General features: G+C 45.4%; 1 protein-coding gene across 2 annotated transcripts in view; it reads right to left on the bottom strand.

Annotated features, from left to right (window-relative positions):
• Positions 1–584: 584 nt before the first annotated feature.
• The window catches only part of FAM114A2 (family with sequence similarity 114 member A2), a 63,389-nt gene continuing 51,619 nt past the window's right edge, over positions 585–12,354 (bottom strand). Inside the window, exons 13-15 of one of the 2 annotated variants that reach the window (XR_008843132.1) lie at positions 9,519–9,572; positions 5,334–5,628; positions 585–2,263 (exon numbers count right to left, since the gene is read on the bottom strand). Coding sequence is in view for 1 of the 2 variants with exons in the window: in XM_056516829.1 (XP_056372804.1) it covers positions 5,542–5,628; positions 9,519–9,572 (141 nt within the window). In the remaining variant the exon portion in view is untranslated. Of the gene's footprint in view, positions 2,264–4,936; positions 5,629–9,518; positions 9,573–12,354 lie in introns of those variants that run through there. The other variant, XM_056516829.1, reaches the window with a different exon arrangement.

The raw sequence follows: 12,354 nt of genomic DNA, 5'->3' as shown, positions 1-12,354 counted from the left end.
CCTTCCTTATTAAAAGTTTAAATCACCCCCCTTTTCCCAAATTCCATATTAAAAATATGTAACCATAATAAAAATAAACAAACAAATGGGGTATCGTCGCGTGCGTAAATGTCTGAACTATAAAAATATATCATTAATTAAACCGCACGGTCAATGGCGTACACACAAAAAAATTCCAAAGTCCAAAATAGCATATTTTTGGTCACTTTTCATACCATAAAAAAAGGAATAAAAAGCGATCAAGAAATCCGATCAAAATAAAAATGGTACCGATTAAAACTTCAGATCACGGCGCAAAAAATTAGCCCTCAAACCACCCTGTACGTGGAAAAATAAAAAAGTTATAGGGGTCAGAAAAGGACAATTTTAAATGTATACATTTTCCTGCATGTAGTTCTGTTTTTTTCCAGAAGTACGACGAAATCAAACCTATAAAAGTAGGGGATCATTTTAACCATATGGACCAGTGGTCTTCAAACTGTGGCCCTCCAGATGTTGCAAAACTACAACTCCCAGCATGCCCGGACAGCCGTTGGCTGTCCGGGCATGCTGGGAGTTGTAGTTTTGCAACATCTGGAGGGCCACAGTTTGAAGACCACTGATATGGACCTACAGAATAAAGATAAAGTGTCATTTTTACCGAAAAATGTACTGTGTAGAAACGGAAGCCCCCAAAATTTACAAAATGGTGTTTTTTCTTCAATTTTGTCGCACAATGATTTTTTTTTCCGTTTCGCCATAAATGTTTGTGTAAAATGACTGATGTCATTCCAAAGTAGAATTGGTGGCGCAAAAAATAAGCCATCATATGGATTTTTAGGTGCAAAATTGAAAGGGTTATAATTTTTAAAAGGTAAGGAGGAAAAAACGAAAGTGTAAAAACAGAAAAATGCTTGGTCCTTAAGGGGTTAAACAGGCACTGTCAGATTCAAAAACCATTTACATGTTGTACATCTTGGCAAAACATTTACCTGCCTAATATATTTTGTAAAAAATGTATCTCATTTTTATAGAAATCACGGTTTATAAAAATGGCCACTTATACCGTCCAGAACATAAACCTGTCCGGCTGCAGCATCATCTATGTCCAGGCTGAAGCACAGGCTGGGACAAAGTCCAGGAAGTGAGGGCAGGACTAGCAATGCTCTGTGTTCACTCCTGTCCTGTCTATCAGACTGCAGAGAGCACTCGCTGGGAGAAAGCACAGAGGCTCAGTGCAGCTTTGAGATTTATTGGAGGAAGACCAATATCGCTCTCCTGAAGTTCCCCTATAAAAGGTTGAGTGGGAAAGCTCAATGTTAAGACATTGTCCCCTAAAAAAGACTCAACACTTAGGCTAGGTTCACACTATAGAATCTCCAAGTTGAATTCCATTTGGAAATGCTGGTGCAGCAGAATCCTATTGCTGGCAATGGGATTCAGCTGCACAATGCACAGTACGGAATTTCAGCAGCGGATATTCCACCAGCATTCAAACAATCTCTATAGGAAGAATCTGCTCCACGGACATTGCAATCTATGGGCACCGCAATATCTATGGTCCTAGTGCCAACTAATACAGTTTGCTCTGGGCGCAATCAAAATCTCCAGCCGGATTTGCCCAGCTGGAAATTCCGTGTTGTGAACCTAGTCAATTATCCTCCTCTCTGTTACAAGTGCAGCATGAAAACAAAGATGAGGTGGTTACAGAGCTGCCTGCATTATAGGATGAAGAAACCCAGCACAGCAGACTCAGGGAGGAAGTCCATCGTGCATCAATCTGCTGGGTGTGACTGTGTGGAAGAAGCAAATCACAATCCGTGATGAAAGAATGGACCAAAGTGTTGTTATAGATGTAGCAGAGCTGGAGGTATAATTTGATACAATTGAAGTTTCTACTCTCAGTGGTTTTACACAGGACTGCGGGTAGATCTAATGCATGTTGCATAAACCTCATATGTTCCTTTGGAAGACGATTTGGATGTAATTTATAAAAAAATATAAATCAATATTGTCACATTTTTTAGCCAAATATACTTCCTAGCTTTATTGAATGTCAGATTAGGGAAATTCTAGTAGCAATAGTTGCCGAATAAAAGGAATTTTACAGTATTACAATTTTTCCACCTACTTCACAGTATAAGAAAGCTACCACGCTCTTTTATTTATAGCCACAGATCCTGTATACATCAAACAAACATAACATATTCAAATAAATTACTAGAGAATAAACCCACAGTCATTCTGTTTTGGTTAAATTATTTCTGGATTAACCATTTTTCCCCTACAAGAAAAAAAAATTAAAATAAATAATCACCATTAAATTTACATTCTCTTCTGTTGACTACTGGAGGCTTAAAGGGGTACTCCACCCCTAGACATCTTATCCCCTATCCTTTGGATAGGGGATAAGCTGTCTGATCGCGGGGGTCCCGCCACTGGGGACCCCCGCAATATAGCATGCAGCACCCACCTGTATCTGCTTCCGGCAGGTGGGTGCTGCATGCTATATTGCGGGGGTCCCCAGTGGCGGGCCCCCCGCGATCAGACATCTCATCCCCTATCCTTTGGATAGGGAATAAGATGTCTAGGGGTGGAGTACCCCTTTAAAGCAATAATTGCCTAGAAAGAAGTAAAATGGAAAGGGAGGATGGATTACTGTATTTTTCAGGATTCTAAGAGAGGGCTATCAGACACACTTTCTTGTCAGATCCCCCTGAACTATCCTGATCAGCCGCACAGTCCTCTCTATCCCCACCCTGCCCTAATCCGATGATTGAACAGGTTATTGTCTCTTCTTTGAAGCCTTAAGAATAGGCACTCTTCCTTGACACAGAAAGAACAGCTACAAAGTGATCTATGTCCCTACCTTGCACCGATCAGCTGACTGAAGGGGGGCTGCAGCCAAACATGCAGTGGTTGTGCCTGGCACTGCAGCTTAGTCCCATTCAAGTGAATAGGTAAACATTTCAACTGCCTGGTAAACAGTGAAGAGACAGCAGGGCTTGTCGGAGCACCAAAGCCCCTGTATTCATGCGGACCAAGAGTCTGACCCCTACGAATTAGATACGGATGGCCTCAATAAGGAAAACCCCAAGGGGAATGAGGAGTAAGCAATACATTCACTAGGTATTGAACCACCTTCACCTTCTTTCTACCTTAGCCCACCATAGATAGAAGAAAAAAAAAATTGTGCATTACCCTATACCTCCCAATCAACCAAGCATTACCCCTTCTACTACCTCAGACCATAATCAATGATGCCACTAGCTTATTTACTACCCCAAAACATTAAAGGAGTAGTGTAGTGAAAGATATTTTATCCCCTATCCAAAGGATTTGGGAAAAGTTATAGGTCCCAGCGGTCGGACCCCCTGCGATCTCCTGAACGGGACTCCAGCAGTGATGGAAGGGGGCGTGCCAACCCCCCGCACGAGGCGGCATCAGGCTCGCCCCCTCCATGTATCCCATAGAGATAAATGTAGAGAGTGAGTCAGCCGCGGTTTCCTGCAGGGTCGGAATGGCTGCTTACAGCAGACTGCTGGGGCCCCGTTCAGGAGATCGCGGGGGGGGGGGGGGGGAGGGGAATCAGTGGTCGGACCCCCCGCGATCTAAAACTTATCCTCTATTCTTTGGATAGGGGATAAGTTATTTTTCACTGCACTACTCCTTTAATTACAGTGTTAACCCCTCCACTATGCTAAAATCACCAAGAAACAAGCTTTAACCCCTCCACTAACCTATGAAATGAACCATGAAAATATTAACCCCTTTACTACGGCACGGAAAAATTATCCCCCTCCACTGGCACAGACAACCAGAGAAGTCTGGGTTAGACTTAAATTTCCCACCCTTTTTTCTTAGGGATCATTTTTATTAGCAGTTCAGGCTTCATATGACACAATGCTTTACAGATGTCCTGTAAATAAATCCAGAATAGTTTGACACATGGTATACTTCTTTCCCATTGGATTATGGCAGAGAAAAATGCAACCAACCTATGAAACATATAAACCCATTACATAAACACATGAATTGAACCCGAGCAGGGCTGTGTAGTGCACTCGTCTATTAGGAAAATTGCCGCACCTTTTGTCTACCCCCATTAAAAAGTTCCCTCATAGGTGCATTGCGACTGCGTATAGCGATTTGGCTGTAATAGCTAAGGTCAGTGTAGAACCAGCACCTCATTGTTGTGTGACCTCATGGTAAGGCCTTGTTCATACCAAGCAGTTGAATCCAAAAAGAGATGTCTAACATTGGTGCAAATGTGGTGTGTGATCCTGTACATACTCATGATTGCCTACAATAGCTCCTTCCGCACTACAAGTCACACAACGCCTAAAAAAATGTCATAACAGCTGAAAATCCCAATATTGCTTATGCATGTTAATGCAATACCTATAGCTAGAGATGAGCGAACTTACAGTAAATTCGATTCGTCACGAACTTCTCGGCTCGGCAGTTGATGCCTTTTCCTGCGTAAATTAGTTCAGTCTTCAGGTGCTCCGGTGGGCTGGAAAAGGTGGATACATTTATAGGAAAGAGTCTCCTAGGACTGTTATCCACCTTTTCCAGCCCACCGGAGCACCGGAAAGCTGAACTGATTTATGCAGGAAAAGTCATCAACTGCCGAGCCGAGAAGTTCGTGACGAATCAAATTTATTGTAAGTTCGCTCATCTCTACCTATAGCAATACAGATAAAGACTGAGTGACAAAAGTTTAGGTCGAGGCTTTCCCACAGCAAAATGGGTTGTCCCACCATTAGAAGTTATCCCCATCCTCAGGATAGCAGATACCTGTCTGATTGTAGGGGCCCGACTGCTGGGACTCACCCTTGCTCTAGAGCAGTGGTCTTCAACCTGCGGACCTCCAGATGTTGCAAAACTACAACTCCCAGCATGCCCGGACAGCCAACGGCTGTCCGGGCATGCTGGGAGTTGTAGTTTTGCAACATCTGGAGGTCCGCAGGTTGAAGACCACTGCTCTAGAGCGTGGCAAGAGGCCTCACTGTATCCATTGTATCATCACATCCACTGGTGGCATATCACTACACCAATGTCAGATCGGTAGTGGTCTAACCGACGTGACCCCCTGGGTGTCATTAGAATGACCCTGTAATGGCCGTCCAATGGTCAGGTGACACAATTTAAAGAGGTCTGGTCCTAAATGTATATATGTTGGACTACTTTCAGTTTCCTTACAGGCAACAGATTTCAATGCTGAAGTAACCAAATAAGTCCCATTTTTTTGTGACTAGTGAGAGTCCTTAGTGTCTCACCCCTAGACAGAAATCTGAGTATGTAAACAGTAAAGTGAAATAATGTTCACAAATAACATATATAATACTCACTTCAGTCACACAAGTCAAAAATAAAAATATAGATCTGCTTTTTTTCTCTCGAAAATTTGGTTATCGCTCTTAGTTGTATTTTTTTAAGCCTGCTGCAGGTCACACACACACGCACATATCTCAGAGACTAGGGTATTTTTGGGTAAGTGCTGGGTTATGACTTAACAACAAAATAGAGATGAAAATCCAGCCCTAGACCACTCAAAAACTAAGTCCGGGTCTGGATGTGGCAGATTTCAAGTACAGGAAGCAGAAGCTGGAATGCATCTTGAATGTAGGAAGCGCTGTTTGATGCCTGTCAAGGAGAAAGGAAGGAATGGGGTCAGGGGCTGTGATAAAGGCTTTCCCTTAATACATTTTACCAGAATTTCAACTCAAATTATTATCAGTAACGCTAGAAAGAACGGATGTAGACATCAGAAACCAGCACACACAGGCCTTATGTACAGTCATGGCCATAAATGTTGTCACCCCTGAAATTTTTCTAGAAAATGTAGTATTTCTCACTGAAAAGGATTGCAGTAACACATGTTTATTTCCTTTGTGTGTATTGGAACTAAACCAAAAAAGGGAGGAAAAAAAAACAGCAAATTGGACATAATGTCACACCAAACTCCAAAAATGGTCTGGACAAAATTATTGGCACCCTTTCAAAATTGTGGAAAAATAAGATTGTTTCATGCATGTGATGCGCCTTTAAACTCACCTGGGACAAGTAACAGCTGTGGGCAATATAAAAATCCCACCTGAAAGCAGATAAAGGACACAAGTTCACTTAGACTTTGCATTGTGTGTCTGTGTGAGGAGAAGAGAACTGTCTGAGGACTTGAGAACCAAAATTGTGGAAAAATATCAACAATCTCAAGGTCAAAAGTCCTCTTCAGAGATCTAGATTTGCCTTTGTCCACAGTGCACAACATTATAAAGAAGTTTGCAACCCCTGGCACTGTAGCAAATCTCCCTGAGTGTGGACGGAAGAGAAAAATTGATGAAAGGTGTCAACGCAGGATAGTCCAGATGGTGAATAAGCAGCTCCAAACAAGTTCCAAATATATTAAAGCTGTCCTGCAGGCTCAGAGTGCATCAGTGTCAATGCGAACTATCCGTCGACATTTAAAGGGGTTCTCCGGTGCTTAGACATCTTATCCCCTATCCAAAGGATAGGGGATACGATGCCTGATTGCAGGAGTCCCGTCGCTGGGCACCCCCGTGATCTTGCACGTGGCACCCCGTTTGTAATCAGTCCCCGGAGCGTGTTCGCTCCGGGTCCGATTACTGTCGATCACGGGGCCGGCGGCGTGTGACCTCACGCTCCGCCCCTCAATGCAAGTCTATGGGAGGGGGCGTGACAGCTATCACGCCCTCTCCCGTAGGCTTGCATTGAGGGGCGGAATGCAACATCACACGGGGGCGGAGGCGTGACATCACATGCCGTCGGCCCTGTGGTCGCCGTTAATCAGACCCGGAGCGAACACGCTTCGGGGACTGATTACAAACGGGGTGCCGCATGCAAGATCACGGGGGTCCCCAGCAGCATAATTCTACTGTTTACAGAAAACGGAATGAGGCCTACAAAGAAAAGAACACAGTACCTACAGTGAAATATGGTGGAGGTTCAATAATGTTTTGGGGTTGTTTTGCTGCCTCTGGCACTGGGTGCCTTGAATGTGTGCAAGGCATCATGAAATCTGAGGATAACCAACAGATTTTTTGTCGCATTGTACAGCCCAGTGTCAGAAAGCTGGGTTTGCGTCCCAGATCTTGGGTCTCCCAGCAGGACAATGACCCCAAACATACATTGAAAAGCACCCAGAAATGGATGGCAATAAAGAGTTCTGAAGTGACCAGCAATGAGTCCAGATCTAAATCCCATTGAACACCTGTGGAAAGATCATAAAATTGCTGTTGGGAAAAGGCGCCCTTCCAATAAGAGAGTCCTGGAGTAGTTTGCAAAGAAGAGTGGTCCAACATTCCGGCTGAGAGGAGTAAGCAGCTTATTGATGGTTATAGGAAGCGACTGATTTCAGTAATTTTTTCCAAAGGGTGTGCAACCACATATTAAGTTCAGGGTGCCAATAATTTTGTCCAGCCCATTTTTGGAGTTTGGTGTGACATTAGGTCAAATTTGCATTCTTTCTTCCCTTTTTTGGTTTAGTTTCTATACATACAAAGGGAATAAACATGTGTATAGCAAAACATGTGTTACTGCAATCATCTTCTGTGAGAAATACTTCATTTTCTAGAAAAATTTCGGGGGTGCCAACATTTACGGCCATGACTGTATACGACTATGGAGGAGGCTACACATCTTGTTGATTATAAAGGCCCCCCATTCACATTAAACATGTGTCAACTGGACTCAATGTTTTTGTTCGCTATTTTTATGTATCCGGTCTACATCCTATTGGACTGACTATGTGACGGGGTCTGGTGCTTAGAACTGGTCCATTTTCTTTGCTTTTTTCCTGCATATTCCACTACCTAAACAGAAGGTTCTGGGATTGGAAGGAACCAAGCCGCAGGACCCCACTGTATTCTATGCACGCAAATAGATATTTTGCTCTCAGCGCAACATCACAGGGTGAGTGTTCCTATTCTGTAATACCACACCTGTGCGTGGCATACTTCACAAGGGGCGCTGTTGTGTCCCTCTTTTTTTCTTCTTTCTCTGGCCATTGTTTTTGTTGGCACTGTATGAGAAGAGATCGCCGATTTTTCTTGTATGAGAGATAGCCGACGGGTGTTCAGCTACCTTAAATGAGATGTCTGGCACAGAATTTTTTTTTTATTCGGTCCTGCCCGGGCTGCAAAAAATGACAAAACAAACTTTCACTTACCTCCATACGTTGCCCCAGAGCTCCGCAACAGCTGATCGGTCGGCCAGGCTGTCTGCTTCCTACTTTCTTTAGCCCGGCACGTCACATGGCACTTCAGCCCATCACCGGCCACAGCGATGTCCCGCCTCAGCCGGGGATAGGCTGAAGCACAGTGTGACGTACCGGGCTAAAGGAAGTAGGAAGTAAACAGCCCGGCCGACCGATCAGCTGTTGCGGAGATCTGGGGCAACATATGGAGGTAAGTGAAAGTTTGTTTTGTTTTTTTTGCAGCCCAGGCAGAACGGAATAAAAAAAATTCTGCGCCGGACATCTCCTTTAAACAGGCATTATTATTTGAACAGACTTTGCATAGCTCAAGTGAATATTAGAAACTTGGCATATATCTTATTATACAAAAAAGTTTCTTTCTCCTGTTATCAAGCATCTCATCTCTCCCCCTCCTCTCCTGTGAGACTGTATTCCACTCTTACAATCAGCTCAGCTTTGGGGAGAGCTGCAAATTATAGATAAGACTGCAGAAAAATACTACAAACAAGTTATATAATGGCCATAAATAGTGCCGCTTCTCATACACCCACAGCGCTGCCTATCCAAAGTAGTCACCTGAAATCACAGGTACTTTAAGACTTGTGCAGAGCCAGTTTTAGGGTTCTGTGAACTGTCCTGTCACTAATGAAGCGGGCACCTCAGACGTAATTTTATTAGATGTGGAGCTTATATTTTGTCACTGTACATTTGTGTTAGTGGTGTGTGCCACAAGAAGGTACTGCACAGGATACTATCCAACATAAGCATGGTCTAAACTTGGATATTCTATGCATTATGCAATGTTATGGAGTGGAGCCCATAATGACCCAACCACATAAAAAAAAAAAGATGATTATTGTTTGTCTCCATGGCTGGTTCCACTCTTGCCTATAACTGTGGTCTTGCTGTATCTGGCATCAGCTATACTTCCCTGGCTAAGGCAACTGGTGATAAAGAGTAGGGCAGGCCTCATGGCCTGTTTAAAGGTGAATCATCCTGCTATGCATTGCCTGTCATCTGCAATTAATTCCCTGTGCTTTGGGTCCTGTTTTCACTCCTGACCATGGATATTGCCTCTGTCTTGTCCTTTGAACTTTTTGCCCAGCACGTTTTTTATGGCCATAATACAATGTCATTCGGGTTGCATGAACACAACTAGGGGAAGCTAGTACTGGGAGCAGTGCAAATCTGTATACCTAGTGGGAAGCTACAATGCTACACTACCACCCATAACAGGCCCTATAGCAGTGGTGTACCATGCCTCTATGAAGGTACACCACTACATGAAAGGAAATATTTTTACCGATAGGAGCAGACTCACCTCTAGAAACACGCCTGTGATTAGAGGGTTCAGGATGTCCGATTTTTCAGATGCCTGGAAAAAGTTAAAAATATTGCATAATGGAGCAAATACTTTCCATAAATAACTCACATAAAGAAGGATGTGCAATGAAAATCACAAAGGTTTTAGGCAGTCGTTTTAGTTCACATCTTCTAATTCGAATACAAATCTAAAGGGGTGTTCTCATCTCCAAAGGACCTCCACCAAATAAGGACATACCCTGAATAGATGGAGTGTGCTATGGATGTGCGGGCGTCACTCCATTTTTTTTCTCTATTGAGTATATGAACATTGCTGAGCACATCACTTATTAATGCTCAGAAGCCCCATATTGGATAAATTAAGAACTGGCCACGTCTATATGGATCACTCAATTATTTTAGGTGTATAATTTCCCTTGGTTCTTGTGATTAGTGGGAGATCCTGGCGGTTGAACCCCCACTGACCAGCCTGTTACCCCTATCCTATGAATATGGAAAAGGAGATTTTTTAACACTTACCGTAAAATCTCTTTCTCGAAGGATCCATTGGGGGACACAGACAGTGGGTGTATCTTGCTGTCTCAAGGTGGTGTGACACTATGGTGATAAAAAAAAAGTCAGCTCCTCCCGGCAGGATACACCCGCCTTCAGGCTCTGAGCTAGTCAGTTTAAGTTCCAGAGCAATAGGAGGAGACCAATAGGTCAAGGAAAAACCCAAAACTGTCCGAGAACCAGAAGAAAAAACATAACTGAACACACCCTCGGACAGAGAACAGAGGAAAAACCAAAAAGGGTGGGAGCTGTGTCCCCCAATGGATCCTTCGAGAAAGAGGTTTTACGGTAAGTGTTAAAAAATCTCCTTTTCTCTTTCGGCTCCATTGGGGGACACAGACAGTGGGATGTACCAAAGCCGTTCCTTGGGTGGGCAGATAAGTAATCAGGCAGATGGCCGATCCACTGCCGCCTGCAACACTTTATGCCCCAGGTTAGCATCAGCCGATGCGAAAGTATGAACCTGGTAAAACCTCGAGAAAGTGTGCAAAGACGACCAGGTAGCCGCCTTGCAAATCTGCGAGGCCAAGGCTCTATTCTGGAGAGCCCAGGATGCCCCAACAGTACGTGTGGAATGAGCCACAACCCTGAAAGGAGGAATCTTCCCCTTACAGCGATAGGCTTCCGAAATGGCGGACCGAATCCACCTAGAAATGGTGGCCTTGGAAGCAGGTTGTCCCTTGCGACGACCTTCCGTAAGGACGAAAAAGGAATCACACTGACGAAACAAAGAAGTGATGGAGAGATAAGACCGAACAGCCCGAACCACGTCCAGCTTGTGCAGTAAGCGCTCCTTAGGATGGAAAGGAGCCGGGCAAAATGACGGGAGGACAATATCCTCATTGAGATGAAAGGCCGAGACCACCTTAGGTAAAAAGGAAGGGTCTGGCCGGAAAACAACCTTGTCCTGGTGGATCACCAGAAACAGAGAATGGCAGGTAAGGGCTGCCAATTCAGACACCCTCCGGATGGAGGTGATAGCCACCAGAAACGCCACTTTTCAAGAAAGGAGGCGGAGAGACGCCTCTCTAAGGGGCTCAAAGGGTGCACCCTGGAGGGCACTCAGAACCAAATTCAAGTCCCAAGGAGGAGAGGGTGACAAATAAGGAGGAACAGCGAGCGCCACTTCTTGCAGGAAGGTCCAGACATGAGGATTAGAAGCCAGGGGCCGCTGGAAAAGAACAGTAAGGGCCGAAATCTGACCCTTAAGGGAACTAAGAGACAACCCCAGTTCCAACCCAGACTGCAAAAAGGAGAGAAGTCGGGAAACAGAGAAGGTCACCGGGGAGAAGTCCTGTGCTTCAACCCAACAAAAATAAGACCTCCAAGTACGGTGGTAAATCCTTGCGGAGGAGGGCTTACGAGCCTTGAGCATGGTGTGAATGACTTGGGAATAGAGCCCTCAAAAGAGAACCCGCGGTTTCAACCGCCACGCCGTCAAATGCAGCGACCAGGTCTGGACGGAGCGGAAGGCGCAGTGGAGTGTCGTCCAGGAGCCTGACTACGTTGGCGTACCACGACCTTCAGGGCCAATCTGGAGCTACCAGAATGGCGGGGACGTCCTCTGCCTTGAGCTTCCTCAGCACTCTGGGAGAGCGGAAGAGGAGGGAAAAGATAGGGTAGGGCAAACCCCGCCCAAGGAATCACTAGGGCGTCCATGGCCAGGGCCTGAGGGTCCCGGGACTTGGACACAAACTGAAGGATCTTCCGATTGTGCCGGGACGCGAAGAGGTCTACATCCGGAATGCCCCAGAGGTCGCAGAGTTGCGCGAAGACCTCTGTATGTAGAGACCACCCGCCGGGGTCGGGTGAGGACCGACTGAGGAAGTCCGCTTCCCAGTTGAGCACCCCCGGGATGTGAATCGCCGAAATGGCCGGAACCTTGCTCTCCGCCCAGGAGAGAATCTTGGTCACTTCGGCCATGGCTGCCGAGCTGCGAGTTCCGCCCTGACGATTTATGTATGCCACGGCATTGTCTGACTGAACGCGCACAGGACGGGACTGAAGATGGGACTCCCAATGAAGAAGACAAAGAAGAATCGTAATTCCAATATGTTTATCGGAAGAAGGGTCTCCTGGGGAGACCAGAGTCCCTGAACCGTCCAATCTCTGAACACGCCGCCCCAGCCCGACAGGCTGACATCCGTTGTAACAACCTGCCAGTGAAGGGGAAGAAACGACCGTCCTAGGAGAAGAAGGGGGCAGCGGAGCCACCAGAGAAGAGACTGATGGACCCTGCGAGGGAGAACAATATGAGGATCGAGGGACAGAGGAGACCTGCT

Source organism: Hyla sarda, chromosome 4 (assembly GCF_029499605.1).
Source record: "Hyla sarda isolate aHylSar1 chromosome 4, aHylSar1.hap1, whole genome shotgun sequence".
NCBI classification, from domain to species: Eukaryota; Metazoa; Chordata; class Amphibia; order Anura; family Hylidae; genus Hyla; species Hyla sarda.
This window is presented reverse-complemented; position numbering and strand designations above follow the sequence as displayed.